The following is a 20,460-nucleotide window of genomic DNA, read 5'->3' as shown; positions in this document are numbered from 1 at the left end:
AGGCTAAGGCCGTTCCAAGTTAATAAAACTCGAGGGCATGAAACGTATTTGGTATTACCCGAATTAAAATGCTAAGGCCGTTCCGAGTTAATAAACTCGAAGGCATGAAGCTTATTTGGCATTGCCCGAATTAAAAGGCTAAGGTCGTTCCGAGTTAATAAACTCGAGGGCATGAAGCTTATTTGGCATTGTTCGGATTAAAAGGCTAAGGCCATTCCGAGTTAATAAAACTCGAGGGCATGAAGCTTATTTGGCATTGTCCGAATTAAAAGGTTAAGGTTGTTCTGAGTTAATAAAACTTGAGGGCATGAAGCTTATTTGGCATTGCCCAAATTAAAAGGCTAAGGCCAATCTGACTTAATAAGACTCGAGGGCATAAAGCTTATTTGGCCTAATCCTCATCAAGGTCTACGTCGTCATCTACTGCCTCTTCTTCACCATCGAACTTACTCAAATCTTCAGACGCCTTAGAATCCTCCTCGGGAAAAGCTAGCATGCGAGAATTGGTTTCGCATATCTTGGCATTCTCGATTTCGGTCAATATGTAGAAATTTTGAGCATGGACTCCCTCGAGGGTCTCCCTTTGGGATTCCCACCTTACATGCTTCACCATGTTTTTTGCCTGCTCCTAGTAGCCTCGACATCAATTTTGAGTTGGGCCACTTTTTTATCAGCTTCGTTCCGGGACATAATAACTTCTGACTTGGCAACCTCGAGCTCCTTGGCCAGATTCTCTTGACCAGAAATAGCTGAGCTCAGCTGAGATTGGAGTCCCTCGATCATTTTGACCTGTGCCACGTTCTTCTCCTTTGTAGCCTGAGGCTGAACCTCAGCAGAAGCCAACTGTGCCCGGGAAGTATCTTTCTCCGAGGCTAAGCGATCCATATTTTTCTTCCATTCCTCGGTCTTGACTTTGACCGCATCCACCTCACCTCGGAGTTGCTCGATCACGTCAAGTTTATTCTGAACCTGCAAGTTCGGATTGTTAGCTAACGAGTCTGACTCATCATCACTAACTCCAAAAACTCTCCTTACTTGCTCAACAAGTTCGGTATGTTCCTTACGAGCCGCTTCCAGCTCAACTTGGGATTTTTCATTAAGGAGCTTATAAGCATCCCTTATTTCGGCAAGCTCCCGGGCCTTGAAACATTTTGACTCCTCCCAGTATCGAAGAAAAGCCTCGTGATGAAGCACCGAGGCCTACAAAGACAAAGGAAAAATGTTATGATTATTCATGATTAAAGTTAAGTACATATTAAAGGGACATTCGAAATTACCCGATTCAGCGTCTGTTGAGCTTCGTTGAACAGGCAGGGCGCCTCTAACTCGTTCATTTTTGTTTGATCCTCTTCGGTCACCAAGCACCGAAGGTAACTGGCAATCCCCACCGAGGCAGAAAGAACTCGGGCGTCCTCTGGGACAAACATGCAAATTGCCCGCCTCCGAGTAGGATCAACACTCAGAGATAGGAACTAGTTCACTAATCGAGGGCTTGAAGAAGGTCCACTGACTTCCGGGGATGGTGTATTTTTTGGTACCGGTAAGTCGCCCAACCCGGTTACATCCTCTGAGGTGGTAGAATCCAGGCCATCAAAGAAATGGTGAAGAAAATCTACTGCTTCTTGGGCCCCCATGCCGAGGTTACTTTTTAGTGTATGGGCCTCGTTTATCATTGAATCAGTAAACGAAGGCGACCCAGAGAGGTCGATCACCCCAAGCGCCTCCTTAGGCATATTACCTTCTAACTGAGAAGTACTGGCCAAATTTCCTTCGTCAGCTTCCCCAACTCGGAGCGAAATGGTCTCGACCCTCCCTGGTTCGTAGGCTTTGACCGCTACTTCTTCTACGGCCTCCTTGACTTGAGGCAATTCAGAACCACTTCTCACACGGGCTACCAAATTGGAATCTTCTTCTTCTTCTTCGGACTCATCCCTCAACCGATTGAGTGAGTCCGATGAGAGCTCTCGGGCACTAGCATCTTTGGTTTTACGCACCAGTCGTTTCTCGATTTGTTTCTTTTCTAGGTCCGAGGGACTCAAAGATTTTCTTTTCTTCTTCTCTTTGTCCTGTTTCGAAGCAGGGGGATCGAAGTATATATTATCGTCAGCTGATGGAGGCCTCATTTCGACGTCCTTTGGTAAACCTGCAAAATGAAAATATAACGGATCAGAAACCGATGATGAGAACATAAGATCAGATATATTATTAAGGAAAAACTCTTACCATGATTACGAGCCTCCCATCGGCCCTTCGAGATCTCACGCCATAAGCGCTCAGAGTAAGGTCTCTGTGTCACGATGCCCTCGACCCACTCTTTAAGTTCAGGAATGGGATTCGGCATTTGGGCGACAGCTGCATCACATAATATCGATGAGAAACCAACGGAATGAAAAGCAATAAAGAAATATCGAAGGCAAAGCTAAACTTACGTTTCATGCTCTATTTATCAGGAAATGGCATGTCCGCAGACGGAATTAAGTCTGAGGTCCTCACTCTAACAAATCGACCAAACCATCCCCGGTCTCGATCCTCATCGATACTCAAGAATAAGGTCTTGGTGGCTCGGCGTGCAAGCTTAATTAACCCTCCTCGGTAAAGTCGAGGGTTGTACAGGCGCATGAGATGGTCGATGGTGAATGGACATCCCTCGACTTTGCTCACGAAGAACTAAAGCAGAATAACGATCCTCCAAAATGAAGGATGTATCTGCCCGAGCGTCACATCATACCTTTTGCAAAAGGTTATGATAACCGGGTCTAGAGGACCCAACATGAAAGGGTAAGTGTAAACACTTAAGAAACCCTCCACGTAGGTGGTGATTGATTCTTCAGGGGTAGGAACCAGTTGCAGTCCTCTTTAACTTTATCGAGGATGTTGTCCGAAATCGTACACATGTACCTCGAGACCGATTCACATCGACCCGTTACCATGGGCGTATTCTCAACCTTGAAATCGGCCACAGTAGGGCACCCAGTAGGAATATATGATCTAGAAGAGGTTCCTCAGTAGCAGCATTAGAAGCATTTTGAAAAGGTTTTGAAGAAGAAGGTGTTTCTTTTTGGGGAACACACTTTGAAGTTTTTGCCATTTTTATGAAGGAAAGAGATAGTTGATAAGGGGAAGATTTGAGGTTGGCAATGAGAAAACCAGAAGATGAAGTTCTTAGAATGCAAGAAGTATTTGAGCATAGAAGTTCTAACAAACGGATTAAAGGGTATTTATAGGTTCCTCAAGCAGCGGTTCATCTCCTAAGGTAGGCGACCATCAACTGACATACATTCAATGCCTCAAAGGCTGGACTGACGGGACATTTCCACTATTCCTATCACCTACGTCATGTACCCTTCGTCATGATTTATCGATGTAAGGACCGAGGGTTTATATTGTTTTTAATCGCTTACTCTCCAAACAATGAGGGGACTATTTATATACGGATAAAACCGAGCTCTATGCTTGATCGAGGCATCTGGAACAATAGGTCAAGGCTCGGCACCTACATAAGAGATCGAAGTTATAGATGTAACTGAGCTCGATATCAAGGGTCGAAGTTCGAACAAGACCATCAGAATTGCCCTCGAACTTATCAGGGGAACGATCGACCCCACTTCTAACGGCCTCGAAGAAAAGCTTTACCCACTCACATGACAAGTATCTATGATTCTCGCCATTTACCAATCATTATGACGGAAATTATGGGATTAAGTCAAAAAGGGAACCAACGGTCTACTTAATTTCTTATAAAATAATATCTTAAAGGTTTCATCTCCCCATATATATAAAGGGAAAGGAGTAATTCATATGGGGGACATCGTAGCATACTTAAGAGAAAAAGATACCATTTTTTCTAGCTTAGTTCATATTGTTCTGGCTTCAATAATATCGCATCTAAATTCGAAGGGAATTAACCTTGCGAGGCTTAAATTGTTCAATCTGCATGGTTTGTATTTATTTTTCTACTTATTCTTCCATATTAAATCTGATTTCTCACTTTATATCAAATTGAATCACGTATCCTTAAAACCGCGTATAAATTCAATTGTTATCCGATTTTTGGGGTAAATAACTATAAAAATATAATTGTGATTTTTTTTGAAATGCACATAGCTCTAGGCTTTACTAACACTATTGTGGGCCCCAATGCTGCAGTGTAGTGCTTAACAAATGAAATATAAAATGGCAGGCACATTGATATAAACGGTTGCCGTTAGTCTTTTTTGTATTTTCTTATAATTTTAAGTCAAAATTGCCTGACCTTTTATATTGTTTACAACAAAATAAATCTAAGCCGTAAAATAAGTGGGTGGACACATGGCATAAATCGGTCTATATATTGAACAATACTGGACCAATTTTCACTGGAGGGGATCTCATCCCGTGCTAGACGTTACATAAGAAAAAGCACAGGTTGAATGTTAAACTACCATAATTATGGTAAGAATCATGGCCGTCAACATAGAATTTGGCCGGATATTTATGCAACAATTCCTAATAACATGGCCGCTAAAATGCTAGCCCAATCCTGCCTTAAAAGGATTCGCGGGCTTGCTAATGAGACTGGGTGGGTTTGAGAGTCTAATTTAGTTTATGCTGGGCTAAAAAGTTTGATCCAATCCCACGTGGGCTTAATCGACCAAACAAGTTTTTGACAGCCCTAGCGAGAATCGAAATGAGAGATCCTTGCATTTTTCGGAAGTTCAGAGTTTGGGTTTATACTTGTACTCATTCGTTTTATGTTTCGCAAGGTTCGAATTAGAGGAAGAATTCTTTTTAAGTAGGATAGGATGATACAGCTCAAGATAGCCAACATGAGCTTTACTTTACAAAACTCATCGTGTTGGCCCAAGTGACATTTGTTTTGATGGTTGACAAAGGAACTCAAAGCACAAACCATATCCATACACAGCCACGGGCAGATTCGAGCATAAGGGATGCACGTGAAGGAGATAAGCTCAGGTTGTTATATATGATATCTCTTGATCGAAAAGGATGCGTAAGTGATAAGGAGAAGGACTCCTCACTCGAAGAGAACTTTATCCAAGATAAGGGAGGAGTTAGAAGTTGAAGATAACTAGAACTCTTCCACCATGGAAGAGTATAGCATTAGAACTCTAGTTATCTCTTATTCTCTAACTCTATATAACGTAGGATGTTCTCATTCTACAGGTATGCACAAATGCTGAAGTTAAACGTGTGTGTGAGAGCAAAATAGCAAGGCATTTCGTAAGCAATTCTTATGTAATTCAAGTATGCGAACCTGAAGCTACATCTAGAAACAGTTCCAAGCGTCTGTCTTTTACTCTAGTTCAATTGTAGTAGGTGTTTTCAAGTTGTACCTTTTAGCTTTATCTAGAAGCAATTGTATTAGGTACTTTGAGTATTTAAGTTAGAGTTAACTTGAAGTTGTCGCAATAGTTAGAGGCTAGTTTCCACAACGGTATTAGAGTTAATCCTTAGGTTTACAAAGAGTTTTGTAAATGCTATTTTGGCTTAGTGATTTAGTGAAGTGTTGGGGAAAATCCTACTGAGTAGTAGGTCGTGGTTTTTTCACCTTTTGATTTGGGTGTTTTTCACGTAAAAATGCTTGTGTTCTTTACTTTCCGCACTTACTATTTTCGCAATAGTAGTATAAGGAACACATAGAAGAACTAGGTTCTTCTATAATTAGTGCACGCGAAAATTGGACACCACACAAATTACCCCCTATTGTGTGGCATTGAAGTATAAAGCATTAATTGGTATCAGAGTGGGTTCTCCTTGAAGAGGCTTACACCTTAAGAGAAGATAAATATGAGTGCAACACCTGGAAACTGGGAAGGGCAATCCACTGCTAGGCCACTACTCTTTAATGGCCAGTACTATTCTTGGTGGAAAAACAGGATGAGAGATCACATCATATAAGAGGACTATGAGTTATGATACATTGTCACCGATGGTCCACTAGCTACCTTGAAGAAAAATGCTGAAGGAGTAGATGTTCCAAATATAAGAGCGGATTGCACTGCCGAGTACTTGAAGAAATGGAAAAAGAATGCTAAAGCTAAGAAATGGCTTGTTTGTAGACTTGATCCAGATGAGTACACCAGAATCCAAAGTTGTACCGATGTTAAGCAAATTTGGGATACTCTGCAAGTGGCTCATGAAGGAACAACTCAGGTGAAGAGATCCAGAGGAACTCTACTATATTCTAAATATGAGAACTTTACTATGAAGGAAGGAGAAACCATCCAAGAGATGTACACAAGGTTTACTACTTTCATAAATGAACTAAAGTCTCTTGGAAGGATTATTCCTGAAGAAGATAGAGTCGAGAAGATACTGACAAGGGTTTTGCATATCACTTGGGAAAGCAAAATCATTGCCATTCAGGAATCAAAGAATATTGTCACTCTCCCATTGGATGAATTTATTGAAAATATTACTGCCAATGAACTTAGGAGACAAACCATGAAAATGGATGTTCCTAAGAAGGTTAGGAGCTTGGTACTTAGAATCACTGAAGGTTTTGATCTAGAAGATGATGAAATGGCTATGATCACCAAGGACTTCAAGAAGTACATGAGGAGAGGAAAGGGTTCTTCAAGAAGTGGAAGCTATAGCAAGTCAAAAGCTCTCGAGAACAAACCAATGATGGCTGCTACAAGTGTGAAAAAACTAATCACCACATCAAGAATTGTCCTTTATGGGAAATTGAATGGAAGAATGAAAGAGCTGAATGAAGGAACAGGAAGAAGGAACAAGTTCAACCCAAGAAAAGCAACAACAAAGGATCAACCAAGGCTATGGTTGCTGCTTGGGGATAAAGCTCAGATGAAAGCTTAGATGATGATGATGAGGATGAACAAGCACTTATGGCCATCGGAGAATCTGATGAAGAAACTGAGGTAAGTGTAATTCATCTCAAACACAAGATTAAATTATTTTCTAAAGAAAGGTTGTCTGAGTTACTTCTAGAACTAATTGATGAATCTGAGGATGTCAACAATGAAAATGAGCAGTTGTCTAAAGAATGTGTGATATTGAAGGCTAAGTGCAAAAATCTTGAACTTAGGGTTAGTGAAACTATAAGTGAAAACACTGTGTTGAAGAACCAAGTTCATGCACTTGACTCAACTATCCTAGAGCTTAGATCTGAAAATCTAAAACTGAAGTTAGGAACAGGTAAAAAGATAGCTGATCACACACAACTCACTTTAGAAGAAAGCGTAGGAAAAATGAAAAATGAGTTATATAAAAGGGATGAGCAGGTATGAATCCTAAAGGAGGATCTAAGCAAGGTAAAGCATGAGCTAGACAGAACTTGTAAATAGAACAGGTCCTTCGATGCACTTTCATGGCTACAAAAATATCATAGTAGCAACAGAAGAGGACCTGGCTTTGGGAACCTAGTACCTAAGTGGGATCCCAAAATCAAGTACCTCACACTTCCTGAGAACAAGATTTTCACAAACTGTGGTAAAACAAGTCACTATAAAAGTGAATGCACTACAAAAGAAAAGGCAAGTCAAAAGAACAAAGAATTTGTTCAAGGGAAGAATAGGCTACCAAGTTGGGCTAAAAAGAATTTGATTCATCCTTTTGCTTATATAAAGGGACCCAAACTCGCTTGGGTTTCTAAAACTAACCCCTGATTTCCTTTAGCAGGTCCAAATGATGGGGATCGGCCAAATATGTTACATGGATAGTGGCTGCTCAAAGCACATGACAGGAAGCAAGAACCAGTTCCTTTCACTTGAGGACCTTAAAGGAGGTAATGTCTCCTTTGAAAATAAGAAGAAAAGTGAGATCATTGGGGTTGGAAAAATAGGTAAGACTGATTCTCACTCTATTGAGAATGTCTACTTGATAGATGGACTGAAGTACAGTCTAATAAGTGTATCACAATTGTGTGATATAGGTAACATAGTAGCCTTCACGTCTACAAAATGCTTTATGATTAATCTTACCACTGACAAGATAGTTTTGCAGGAAAAAGAGTGAATAACATATATGTTGTAGATCTGTCCACACTTTCAGAAAATGAACTCACTTGCTTACGTGTGTTGGATAATGATCCCCTCCTTTGTCACAATAGACTTGGACATGCCAGTCTAAGTCAACTTGACAAACTAGTCTCCAAGGACTTGGTGATAGGGCTTCCTAACATTATGTTCAAGGAGGATAAAGTTTGTGAGGCTTGTGCAGGGGGAAAGCAGGTAAGATCCTCTTTCAAAAGAAAGAAAGTGGTAAGCACCACCAGGACGATGGAACTGGTCCATATGGATCTTTGTGGACCAATGAGAACATTAAGCAGATGTGGTAAGAGATATGTGATGGTGCTTGTTGATGATTACTCTAGATTTACTTGGACATTATTTTTAACATCTAAAGATGAAGCATTTGATATGTTCACTTCTTTTGTTAGAAAAAGTCAGAAACAACTAGGTAATCAACTTACATCAATTAGGTTCGATCATGGTACTGAATTTGAGAATGCTAAATTTGTTGAATTTTGTGATGAGCATGGCATAAATCATAATTTTTCTGATCCTAGGACTCCACAACAAAATAGAGTAGTTGAAATAAAGAATAGGACATTGGAAGAAATGGCTAGGACTATGCTTCTTTCTAGTAAATTGCCCCATAGTTTCTGGGAAGAAGCTGTGAACACTGCATGCTACATCATAAATAGGTACATGACTAGACCTCTTGCCGAGAAGACTCCCTATGAGTTACTTAAAGGGAGAAAGCCAAATATATCCCATATTAGGGCATTCAGATGCAAGTGCTTTGTGCACAATAATGGTAAATAATCCCTAGGTAAGTTTGATCCCAGAAGTGATGAGGGAGTATTCTTCGGATATTCTTCACATAGTAAAGCTTATAACATCTATAACAAAATGGGTCTTCAGAAACAAACTTGATGAAGATGGAATAGTTATAAAGAACAAGGCAAGATTGGCGGTTCAAGGATATAGTCAAGAGGAGGGCATAGACTATGATGAGACTTTTGCTCCAGTTGCAAGATTAGAGGCAATTAGACTCCTTATAGCCTTTGCTGCTTATATGGAATTCACTCTCCATCATATGGATGTCAAGAGTGCCTTCCTCAATGGCTATCTAAAGGAAGAAGTGTTTGCCAAGCAACCTCCGGGCTTTGAAAGCAAGAAATGTCCTGATCATATGTAAAGCTTGACAAGGCACTTTATGGGCTTAAGAAGGCTCCAAAAGCATGGTATGAAAGATTATCAAACTTTTTGCTTGACAATGGCTACAAGAGAGGTAAAATTGACACTACTTTATTCTTGAAAGAAAAAGGTAAAGATCTATTGGTAGTTCAGATATATGTTGATGATATAATCTTTGGAGCAACTACTGATAAGTTAAGTAAAGAATTTGCTAAACTAATGGGGAGCGAATTTGAAATGAGTATGATGGGTGAGCTTAGTTTCTTTTTAGGCTTACAAATTAAATAAAATTCAAATAGAACTATGATCCATCATCAGAAGTACGTGAAAGAGTTGCTTAAAAGGTTTAAAATGGAAGATTCCAAAGAAATTGACACTCCTATAGAAACAACCACAAAATTGGATGTAGATGAACCTGGTTCATCTGTTGATCAGAAGTTGTATAGGGAAATGATTGGCTCTTTATTGTATCACACTGCTAGCGGACCTGACATTATTTTCAGTGTAGGCTTTTGTGCTAGATTTCAGGCAAGTCCAAGGGAGTCTTACTTGACTGTTGTCAAGAGGATCTTGAGATACCTAAAAGGCACCACTGACCTTTGTCTATGGTATCCAAAAGGTAGTTATTTCAACTTAGTGGGATATGCTGATTATGCAGGTTTTCTTGTGGATATAACGTGCACCTCAGGTATGGCACACTTTCTTGGCTCATATTTTGTATCTTAGGCCACCAAAAAGCAAAATTATGTGGCCTTATCTACTGTTGAAGCTGAGTATGTTGTTGCTGCCTTATGTTGTGCTCAATTGTTGTGGATCAAACAACGATTAATGAACTTTGGAATTGATGTAGGTTGTATCCCCATGTTTTGTGACAACACTAGTGCAATTATTATAACCAAGAACTCAGTTGATCACAAGAGAACTCAACACATAGATGTTAGGCATCATTTTTTGAGGGACAACTATGAGAAGGGTTTGATCACTGTGGAATTTTGTGCTACTGACAAGCAAATAACTGACATCTTCACAAAAGTTCTAAGTAGAGATCACTTTGAAAGGAACAAGTTAGAATTAGGGATGACTAAGATCACCTAAAAGGAACAAGTTCTAACTCAAAAAATTGGTTAGAGAAATTGTGAATTTTTGTATATAATTAGATTATATTTTGACCAGTCTCATACTTTCATCAGTATACTCTTGTACCGTGTGCTAAAATGACTCATTAATCTTTAATGATATTATCTCTATTTTCTTGGAAAATCCAGACTTACACAAGGGATTTCTCAGTGAAGAACCTGGTTCATCAAGATTACTTGGTACGTATTTTCCACTCTGCATATTTTGGAATAATTATATTTGGATTATGATCAAGAGGAGAGTCCCATTTAATCCTAACCTCCTTGAGCTTATCCATTACTAAATGAACCAATTTCATTCAAAAGAGTCCCAAAAATGCAATAAGTGCCTAGATTATAGGGAGAGTCATAAACGTCTCTTCAAACTGACTCCCAGGTTGATTAGACCTCTGAACTTCTGAACTTCTGAAAAAGTAATTGTTACCCAATTAAACTATACCTCTTTAAATTGATTAGGCCTGAGTTGGTTCTTCAATTCTTAATTTCCAAGCCGTAAAAAATTCTCTCTATTTTCTCTCATCTTCCAAACACACAAATACTCATTTTCTCTCATACCCAAACATAGCGATGGAAAACCCTTATGAGAATCCTTCATCACCACCCAAGGAAACAATACACATACCATCCATCACACTTTCAACCACACCCACCTTTAAGAAAGGAAGGTTCAAGATGCTGGCTCGCAAGGTTGTTGCTAGAAAAGAACAAATCAAGAAAATCAATAAGCAGTTGAGGGCAAGTCAAGGAGTTAAACCCCAAAAGTCTGAAGATTCTTTCAAATCTGCAACTGAGGGGGAAGAAACTGTTTCATCTAAAACAGAGTAGGTAAAATATAGTCCTAAAGTTACATCTGAAGTAACCTCCGAGGTTACTGCAAATCTGGAAACTAGATTTGTTCTGGTAGGAAAAATGGTTGGGGTAGAGACTGTTGAGTCTGAGAAAATGGGGGGGGGGGTGTTAAAAATAAATGGAGAAAAGAAAAGAAGAATGAGGTCGCTCAAGGTGATATGAGAAGAATGGGACAAGGAGTGGCTTAATCTTCACCCACCCATGTTGGTTTGACTGAAGAAATTGGAGTTATGGAAGGAGAGAGTGAGGAATCGGCTGGAAAAGAAGAAACTGTGAAAGAAAAAGGGGGGAGTGGGTCTGGCGAAGCTGCTGAGGGGTTGATTAGATTGGGGAAGAAGGTTCAAGAACCTGTTCCATCTGAGCAGGAACCCCTTGAAGTCTTACTGAAAAAGGTGTCTGACAGTTACAATCCTAAAAAGAAAAGGAGTTCATGAGTTAAAGTACCTGATACTACTAGGGCAAACAAGAAAAGAAAGGCTGCCTCGTCTATCCCTGTCAAGACTCCTCCTACAAGGATTCAGAAGAAGCAGAGTGAGGCTGAACTGGAAAATGCCTTAGAAGAAAGTAAGAGAAAAGCTACTGCTAAGGGAAAGAATAAGGTGGTTAAGCCTGTTGAGGCAGTTGAAATTGATGAGATGGACCTGGTTCTTCAGGATAAAGAGGAGGCAAAAGAAATAAGGGTGTGACTCCAAAGGCAAAGAAGATCAAGACTTCCACAAAGAAGTCTGTTTCAAAGACAAAGTCTGCAGGGCCATCTACCTTGGCTAAATGAACCAGGTCTGCTTTGAAGTCCAGCAAAGTGAAAATAGTGGAAGAAGAAGAATGGAGTAGAGAAGAAGAAGAAGTAGAATCTGATGCAGAGAAGGACAAGATGGTTAAGTTTGGGAAAAGATCCATATTGAAAGGTAGACTCCTCGGGAACTTGGAGTAGGAAGGCATGGTGATGCTGCTGGAAAAATTACAATTGCAAGATTGGAAGGACATAGTCCTGCAGATGGATGGAAAGCTTGCCAGAACTGAGATTGTGGAGTTCATGGCAAATTGTGAGATCAATAATGGTAGAGTCACCAGTGTAGTGAAGGGGGTGATAGTGAGTTTTGATGACAGGGAACTGGCGAAATCTTAGGTGTACCTGTTGCATGGTACAATGACTATAAGAAACTCAAATGGCCAAGTCTAGAGAATCACCTTACTGCCCTTGCCATTACAAGAAAATTTGGTGACAATGAACAAGAGCTTGAGCCCAAGGCTATATACAAAAGTGAGATGAAGCCACCCCACAAAGTGCTATTTGAATTTGTTAACAAAGTTGTGCTGCCTAGGCAGAAAGGAGGCACATTGCCACATTCATGGACCTGGTCCTTATGGAATGTCTGGACAGTGAGAGGCAATTAAATTGGCCTGGATTTATTATCCAGCTTCTTGATAGGGTTCTGACTGGCACCAAAACTCATGCCATACCCTATGGTTTCATTCTCACGGCTGTACTTATACACTTTAAGGTACCCATCGAGAAATGGGAGGTTTGTACAAGTAAGGATCACTTTGGGGAAAACACTTTGATTGCTTGTGGCTATGAAGTCCACACCACTCCCAAAGAACCTGGTTCATCCAAATAGGTACCTGTGAACAGCAAAGTGTGAGCCTTGGTGCAAGAAGGTGGGGCTAAGGATGCTGAAATTGAAAGGCTGAAGAAGAGGTTGGCAGAAGTAGAAACTGAGAGAGATGCTCTCAGAACTGAGCTTACAAAGGAGAAGGAGAAGAACGATACCATTCTTAGGATATGCTGAAACTGCTTCAAGCCAAGAACCAAGAACCTAGTCCTTCCTAGTCTTAAGACCTTCCTAGCCTAGTTAGACAAACCAGTGACCCTAATGGGAGTTTCTTTCTTTTTTGCTCATGATCCAATGTTTTTATTTCTCTTTATGCTTTGTGGATGACTAGTATCAATGATAATCAACTGTTTTTGTGGTCTAACTATTTTTTGATACTTCTTAGATGGCTAATATCATTAGATTGATCTATGATGCTTGACTCCATGATTACATTTGAAATAGCCCTAGTGTCCATGAGTAATTTCTATTAAAACTGGTTATCTAAGATAATTATGCAACTTTTCGATGATGCCAAAAGGGGGAAGATGGGTTATGCTTTTTACTTTGGTCTGTGATGTTTATAAACTAATAAACCTGGTCCTTGATGATTAGTGACTTTAAAATAAAAAGTGTTCTAACCTTGTGTTGATGTTGAGCTGAGTTGAAACATGGATTATGCTTATGAAAAGCATAGAGTTTGTCATCATCAAAAATGGGGAATTTGTTGGCCCAAGTGAAGTTTGTTTTGATGATTGACAAAGGAACTCAAAGCATGAACCAGGTCCATACACACTGTACACAGACACGGGCAGATTCGACAATAAGGGATGCACGTGAAGGAGATAAGCTCAAGTTGTTATATCTGATATTTTCTGATCGAAAAGGATGCATAAGTGATAAGGAGAAGGACTCCTTACTCTAAGAGAACTTTATCCAAGAAAAGGGAGGACTTAGAAGTTGAAGATAACTAGAACTCTTCCACCATAGAACAGTATAGCATTAGAACTCTAGTTATCTCTTATTCTTCTAACTCTATATAACGCAGGATGTTCTCATTCTACAGTTACGTACAAACACTGAAGTTAAACGTAAGTTGAGAGCAAAATAGCAAGGCATTTCGCAAGCAATTCTTGTGTGATTCAAGTGTGCGAACCTGAAGCTACATGAACCAGATAGAAGAACCAGTTCCAAACGTCTGTCTTTTATTCTAGTACAATTGTAGTAAGTGTTTTCAAATTGTACCTTTTAGCTTTATCTAGAAGCAAATGTATTAGGTACTCTGAATATTCAAGTTAGAGTTAACTTGAAGTTATTGCAACAGTTAGAGGTTGGTTGCCACAACGGGATTAGAGTTAATCCTTAGGTTTACAAAGAGTTTTTTAAATGCTGTTTTGACTCAGTAATTTAGTGAAATGTTGGAAAAAATCCTACTGAGTAGTAGGTCGTAGTTTTTTCACCTTTTGAGCCGGGTGTTTTTTACGTAAATATACTTGTGTTCTTTACTTTTCGCATTTACTATTTTCGCAACAGTAGTATAAGAAACACATAGAAGAACCATGTTCTTCTATAATCAGTGCACGCAAAAATTGGACGCCACACAAATCACCTCTCTTGTGTATCATTGAAGTATAAAACATCTCATCGGCAACAAGTCAGTTAGTTTGAAAGCATGCTTTAAATTCTTCCTAATTAGTTACTGAGTTTTCTACGGAAAATATGTCATGTTTAAAATATGTTAGTCCTAGAGGAAGTACATAATTGATTTCAAAGAATCATCAATACGATTGAGTGAAATGGTAGAACTCATTAGTTGATTCTTGTATTATAATACGAGAAGGGGTTAGGTTTTCTCCAAGATTAAGTCAATATTACATGTGCGAATTTCAATTTTCTAAACTCTAAATCTAATACCATAAAATGATGTTCTCGTGGTAAGGCAACTAACTAAGATTCCAAATCCCTAAATAAGTATTGAAAAGTACCTAAGAATATCTGATTCGGCGGGATATGATCCGATTCTAAGGGAAGACTTTTCTCCATAATTATGCTGTAGAAATGGACGTCTACATTCCTTCCCTAGGCATATGTGATATGTCTTTCCATATTCAGTGGTATCAATATTCTCATTTACAGATTACAAGTAGTTTCAGCGAAAGGAAAATTAAAATTAAATGAAACAAACAAACAAAAAAGGCAGGGTCCAGAAAAAGGCCGTGCCCCAAGAAAAAACATTAATGGCTAATTTCACGACTTAAACCGTTGAACTATACGTCATACAGTATGATTTTTACTAACGAATATCAAAATATAAAAAATTAAACATATTGAAAAGCCAAAAGAATCCAACTTATAGTAAATAAGTATAAAACATTAAAAAATTACATAGGAATACAGTGTAATTTTCTAGAAACGTAACCGCCATTGCTTGGATTAGGGCAGACAACACACAACGGCAAGGTAAAAATGTCAGACTATTCTTGAATTTGAATAAAAGGACTGTACATTTTGTACCTCCAATTATCTTTCGTTTGAAATAAGAGAACGAGTCCGAACTAGAACACTAATCACGCGCTGATGTCAAACTGATAAACCAGTTTCCCAATCCCTTATGAAAACACCCCATGACCCCAACTAGCTTAAAGAAGCAAAGTTTTGCTTTAACAAACTCTCCTTTACTAAACTGTTTACGTTTTCTTTATTATATTTCTCACTGTTATAAGGATCATCAATTCCCAGTTACATGATGTTATAGGTGTATTAAATGCTCTGTGCCCGATAGCATTTATTAAAGAATATTCTACAGTATTAAGAGCGGCGGTCCGTAACAGAGAATTTGGCATTTATATTCACCGTTACATCTTCATCAATGACCCTCATAATTGGCATTAAAGGAGGGCATGATCATAGGACATCTTTCCCTAGACATAGTTATAAATAGTGAGCTCAGTTACCTTTGTAAAGGACACGAATTTTCTGGCAAAAATATATACTATATTCTATACAAAGCTTTATACAATTTGAGTTTCTTGCTTTTTGATCTCAACATTGTTGTGCCCGGAAATCGTGTTTATGGGATTATCATTACTGTTGTTTCACCAACATTCTAAGGCTAAGTATAGTATATTTCTTCAATTATTATATTATTTCAGGATCAAATTAGTTCACTTGTCAAGAAACCATGTACAAATTCAACTGTACCGTTTTACGGGTAAATAGTTTGGCGCCCACCGTGGGGCCTAGACATCCGTGCAATTAAATTGATCCTTGCATTTTCTACTAACGTGTTTTGATTATTTTGTCTTAGAAAAAATCGCACAAAATGACAGATAACACTATTAACGATGCACATAACCCTGAAATTCAAGGGGATCAGCCTCATTTGGAGGATTCAATCAGTGACACCCGCAATGAAGAAAATGACGCCACACTTGTGCATGACAGGCGGTACCCCCGACGGGTTCGGGAAATAACTCCCGATGATGCTCACGAGGAACAAGTAGCGGATGCTGTGAGGGTCCTACAAGAGCAACAGGCAGTCATTCTAGGCCATCTCGCGTGGCAGGATCAAGTTATGACAGAATTGAAGCAGGCACTATCGGGCCCCTCAAATAATGCAAACATACGAGATCCAATTCCCCTCGTTGTTCCCGCAGACCAAATAACACAGAGAGTTGATAACAACACTCCCAGGGGTGAAGTTGGCTCCGATGGGGCTTGGGGGAGGAGATCAGATCTTAACAACGAGAACAATTCATTCAAAGATGAGCTTTTACGGTTCATGAGGGAAGTAAACGCCCGCATGGATCAAATCCTGGGCGCACCACCAGTATTGAATGGCCCGGACTGGAAGAAGTATGTTTAATTATCGTACAAGCCAAGTGCGACACCAGAACTAATCCCGAAGCATTTCAAAATGCATGAAGTTCCAAAGTATGATGGAACTTTAGACCCACATGAATATATTACCACCTATACAACGGCGGTGAAAAGAAATGATCTAGCTCCTCACGAAATTGAATGTGTGTTGCTAAGGAAATTCGGCGAAACTCTCACGAGGGGAGCCCTAACGTGGTATTCATTATTGCCCAAGCATTCAATAGATTCCTTTTTGATGCTCGCGGATATTTTCATTAAAGCTCATGCCGGGGACAGAAAGGTGCAAGCCCTGAAAGCCGACATATTCAGAATCGCACAAGGAGAATATGAATTACTACGAGAGTTTGTTACCCGATTCCAGAAAGAAAGAATATTGCTCACGGCCATCCCGGATGAATGGGCAGTTGAAGCATTCACCAAATGATTGAATATGAGAAGTTCAGATGCTTCCCAGAAGCTGAAGAAGAGCCTGCTAGAGTTTCAAACAACAACCTGGCCAGATGTTCACAACCGGTACGAGTCAAAAATAAGGATCAAAGATGACCAGGTCAGTTCTACGTCATCGGCCAAAGGATGGGAGAAGAACAAAGAAAAGTCAAAGGATGACTACGACGCGGATATACGGATTTCGAGGGGTCAATTTTTGCCCTACGAGAGTACTGAATGTCGTGGCAGAAATTTCTGAGCAGCAAACAAGTTCACCATTGACAGGGGGACTGATCGTGGGCAAAACAATAGATCACTTTAAGATAAAGAAACGTTGAGGTCTCGAGATCTTTCTTACCCCAGGTTATTAGAATATAACTTCAACGTTAGTGTAGTGGAACTGGTGTCAGCCATGAGGAACATTAAAGAAGCACGATTCCCGAGACCTATAAGGTCCGATTCTAGCTAGAGGGATCCTTATTTATGGTGCGAATACCACGGGATGAACGGTCACCGGACATGGGACTACTGACATCTTCGGGAGGAGGTGGCAACGCTATTGAAGAATGGTTATCTCTGAGAATTCTTGAGTGATCGAGCTAATAACAGTTACGGTCGCAACAGAGACAACACGGAATCTTCGAAAGCAGGAGAAGAAACCCCACGCCAGATGATCAACATGATCTTTGGGGGGGGGAACGAGATTAACGGGGTCACCTTTTCGGTGGCAAAGAAGACTAAAGTATCGATAACTCACAGTAAAAGTCTCCGGGAGGACGATATCACTTTCACAAAGGAAGACACAGACGGATTGTTGTTACTACTCAACGGCGCACTGGTAATCTCTTTAAATGTGTTAGATTTTAAAATTAAGCTAGTGGATCCAGGAAGTTCGGCTAATATCATATAATGGAGAGTTTTGGAACAAGTTAAACTTACCGGAAGCATTATTTCGACAATAATACTCCTCGCTGGATTCAACTTTGCGAGCGTGACGACCCGGGGAGATATCGTGCTGCTCACGAATGCTGAGGGAGTAATGAAAACAACTCTCTTCGAAGTAGTAGATGGTGATATGGGATACAACATCATCTTAGGAAGGCCATGGTTACACGAGATGAAAGTTGTACCTTCGACGTATCACCAATTGCTGAAGTCTCCAACGCTTAAGAAGATGAGGGGTGATCAATCGGCAGCAAGGGAGATGAATGTAATCTCAGTTTCCAGTAGCAAAGGAAATGAGCATAGGGCATAGAAATTACAGGAACCGGCACCTACTCCCGAGTTAGAAGAGGTTATCCCAGGGAAAGAATCATCAGAACAATATCAGGTGCCGAGATATTTCCAAGTTCCAGAGAGACGAACACAATAAAGTCCACGACAGTGGAACTGGAGCAAGTAGCATTGTTCGAAGAATTTCTACAAAGTAAAATTTTACTTGGGGACAAAACTTCACCCCGAGCTCAGGTCTGGTTTTATTTAATTCCTTAAAATTAACACTGCTTGTTTTACATGGTCGCACGAGGATATGACAAGTATCCCGACAAAAATAGCCGTGCATAAGCTGAGTTTGGATCTCAACGAACCACCGGTGCGACAGAAGAAATGCCCTATTGCCGAGGCCAGGAATAAATTCGTCAAAGAAGAGGTAACCCGCTTGCTTAAAATTGGTTCGGTCAGAGAGGTAAGATATCCAGACTGGCTAGCCAATGTAGTAGTAATTCTTAAGAAGAATAATAAATTCCGTAGGTGTGTAGATTATAAAGATCTTAATAAAACGTGCCCGAAAGACTTATTTCCACTGCCAAATATCAATCAAATAATTTATGCCACAGTCGGGCACGAGTTGATGAGTTTCCTTGATGCTTATTTCGGGTACAACCAAATTAAGATTAACCAGAAAGATCAGGAAAAGACTTCATTTATAACGAATTTCGATACATATTGTTACAATGTAATGCCCTTCGAGTTGAAGAACGCAAGAGCCACTTATCAACGGCTTATAAATTAGATGTTTGAAAAACAAATAGGAAAGACCATGGGATTTTATATAGACGATATGCTCGTTAAGTATTTGAATGCAGGTGATCATCTTAAGCATTTGCAAGAAACATTCGATATCCTGAGGAAGCACAACATGAAGCTCAACCCCAAAAAGTGCATATTCGAGGTCAGTTCTGGTAAGTTCCTGGTCTCACAAAGGGGAATTGAGGTAAACCCCAATAAAATCAAGGCTATAAACGATATCCCGGATCAATTGTCGAACGTAAAGGAAGTCCAAAGACTCACGTGAAGGTTAGCAGCTGTCACGACCCAAACGACGGGCCGCGATGGCCACCCGGTTCCTTACTCAACCGAGTACCAACGTAACGTATCTTTTGTATCATACTATCTTAGGTAATTGAGCCGGAGAGGTTGTCGTGAGATAAGTAGAATAAAACATGAGGAAATACTCAATATAGGATAACCCAACTTGATATACTAACTTATACATATGACGTACTAGCCTATAAGGCCATACCAGTATCCGTATACATGACATATGTCTACAAGCCTCTAAGAGTTCATAAATATCATAAAGGTCGGGACAGAGCCCCGCCATACCAAACAATACATATTCAAATCATACTTACCAAATAGGCAACTCCGGAGCAAGTGGAGTGCACAAACACTTTCTGTTGAGCTGATAGCCTACTAGGAGAACTCTTAACCTGTCTATCGGGACCTGTGGGCATGAAACGCAGCATCCCCAGGAAAAAGGGACGCCAGTACAAATAACGTACTGAGTATGTAAGGCATGACAGTAGTATATAAAATACATGAAAGAAACATGGAGTAAAGAAATCAACCTGAAATTCTGAATAGCTCTGTGAATCATGAAAATTTATAATGTCATGCATGTGCGTATAAATGTCATACCATGCATATATATATATGCGTTCATAACATCATCAAGCCTCTGAGGGCATCCCATCATACATCTCGGCCACTATGGGCAAAATCATCAATATATACCAGCTGATCAGGTGGTGGTGCGTATATAATGCCATAACCTTTTCCCATATCCTATATACATATAATATACGCGTATATAATGCCTTCTGGTCATGGATTAATGTACATGTATAAATGCATGAAATGCATAAGAAATACGTTAATAAGATTTCTCGAATATCATAAAATCAATATGCCTTTCGGACACACTTTATCAAATACGTATTTTTCTACGATCCATGAATAGAGGATATAATAACAATTCACATGGGGAATCAAGAATATAGACACCCCTAGTATTTCTATGAATAGAGTCATTTATGAAAGTTACATTTTTTGCTCGTCTCATTTGTATCATTTGGATCATGCCAAAAGGAAAGAAGGGATAGCCTTAACATACTAGTAAGATCTCTTCCTTAT

General features: G+C 39.7%; 1 protein-coding gene across 1 annotated transcript; it reads right to left on the bottom strand.

Annotated features, from left to right (window-relative positions):
* Positions 1–606: 606 nt before the first annotated feature.
* Positions 607–3,088, bottom strand: LOC138898092 (uncharacterized). The gene is made up of 4 exons (XM_070184127.1): positions 2,971–3,088; positions 2,224–2,352; positions 1,563–2,143; positions 607–1,200 (listed from the first exon to the last, which is right to left on the bottom strand). The coding sequence occupies exons 1-4, from the start codon at positions 3,086–3,088 to the stop codon at positions 607–609; spliced, it is 1,422 nt and encodes a 473-aa protein (XP_070040228.1).
* Positions 3,089–20,460: the final 17,372 nt, after the last annotated feature.

The sequence above is a fragment of the Nicotiana tomentosiformis genome, chromosome 8, assembly GCF_000390325.3.
Source record: "Nicotiana tomentosiformis chromosome 8, ASM39032v3, whole genome shotgun sequence".
NCBI classification, from domain to species: domain Eukaryota; kingdom Viridiplantae; phylum Streptophyta; class Magnoliopsida; order Solanales; family Solanaceae; genus Nicotiana; species Nicotiana tomentosiformis.
Note: the sequence above shows the minus strand (reverse complement) of the source record. Positions and strands in the feature narration are given on the sequence as shown.

What these genes read in the sequence shown, in the direction of transcription:
- LOC138898092 (XM_070184127.1), bottom strand. Translation starts at nt 3,088, where the DNA reads ATGGCAAAAACTTCAAAGTGTGTTCCCCAAAAAGAAACACCTTCTTCT. An exon ending in AGATCATATATTCCTACTGG is followed by an intron (nt 2,353 to 2,970) that starts GTGCCCTACTGT and finishes TATGTGATGCAG; the next exon opens with CTGTCGCCCAAATGCCGAAT. An exon ending in ATTCTACCACCTCAGAGGAT is followed by an intron (nt 1,201 to 1,562) that starts GTAACCGGGTTG and finishes TTGTCTTTGTAG; the next exon opens with GCCTCGGTGCTTCATCACGA.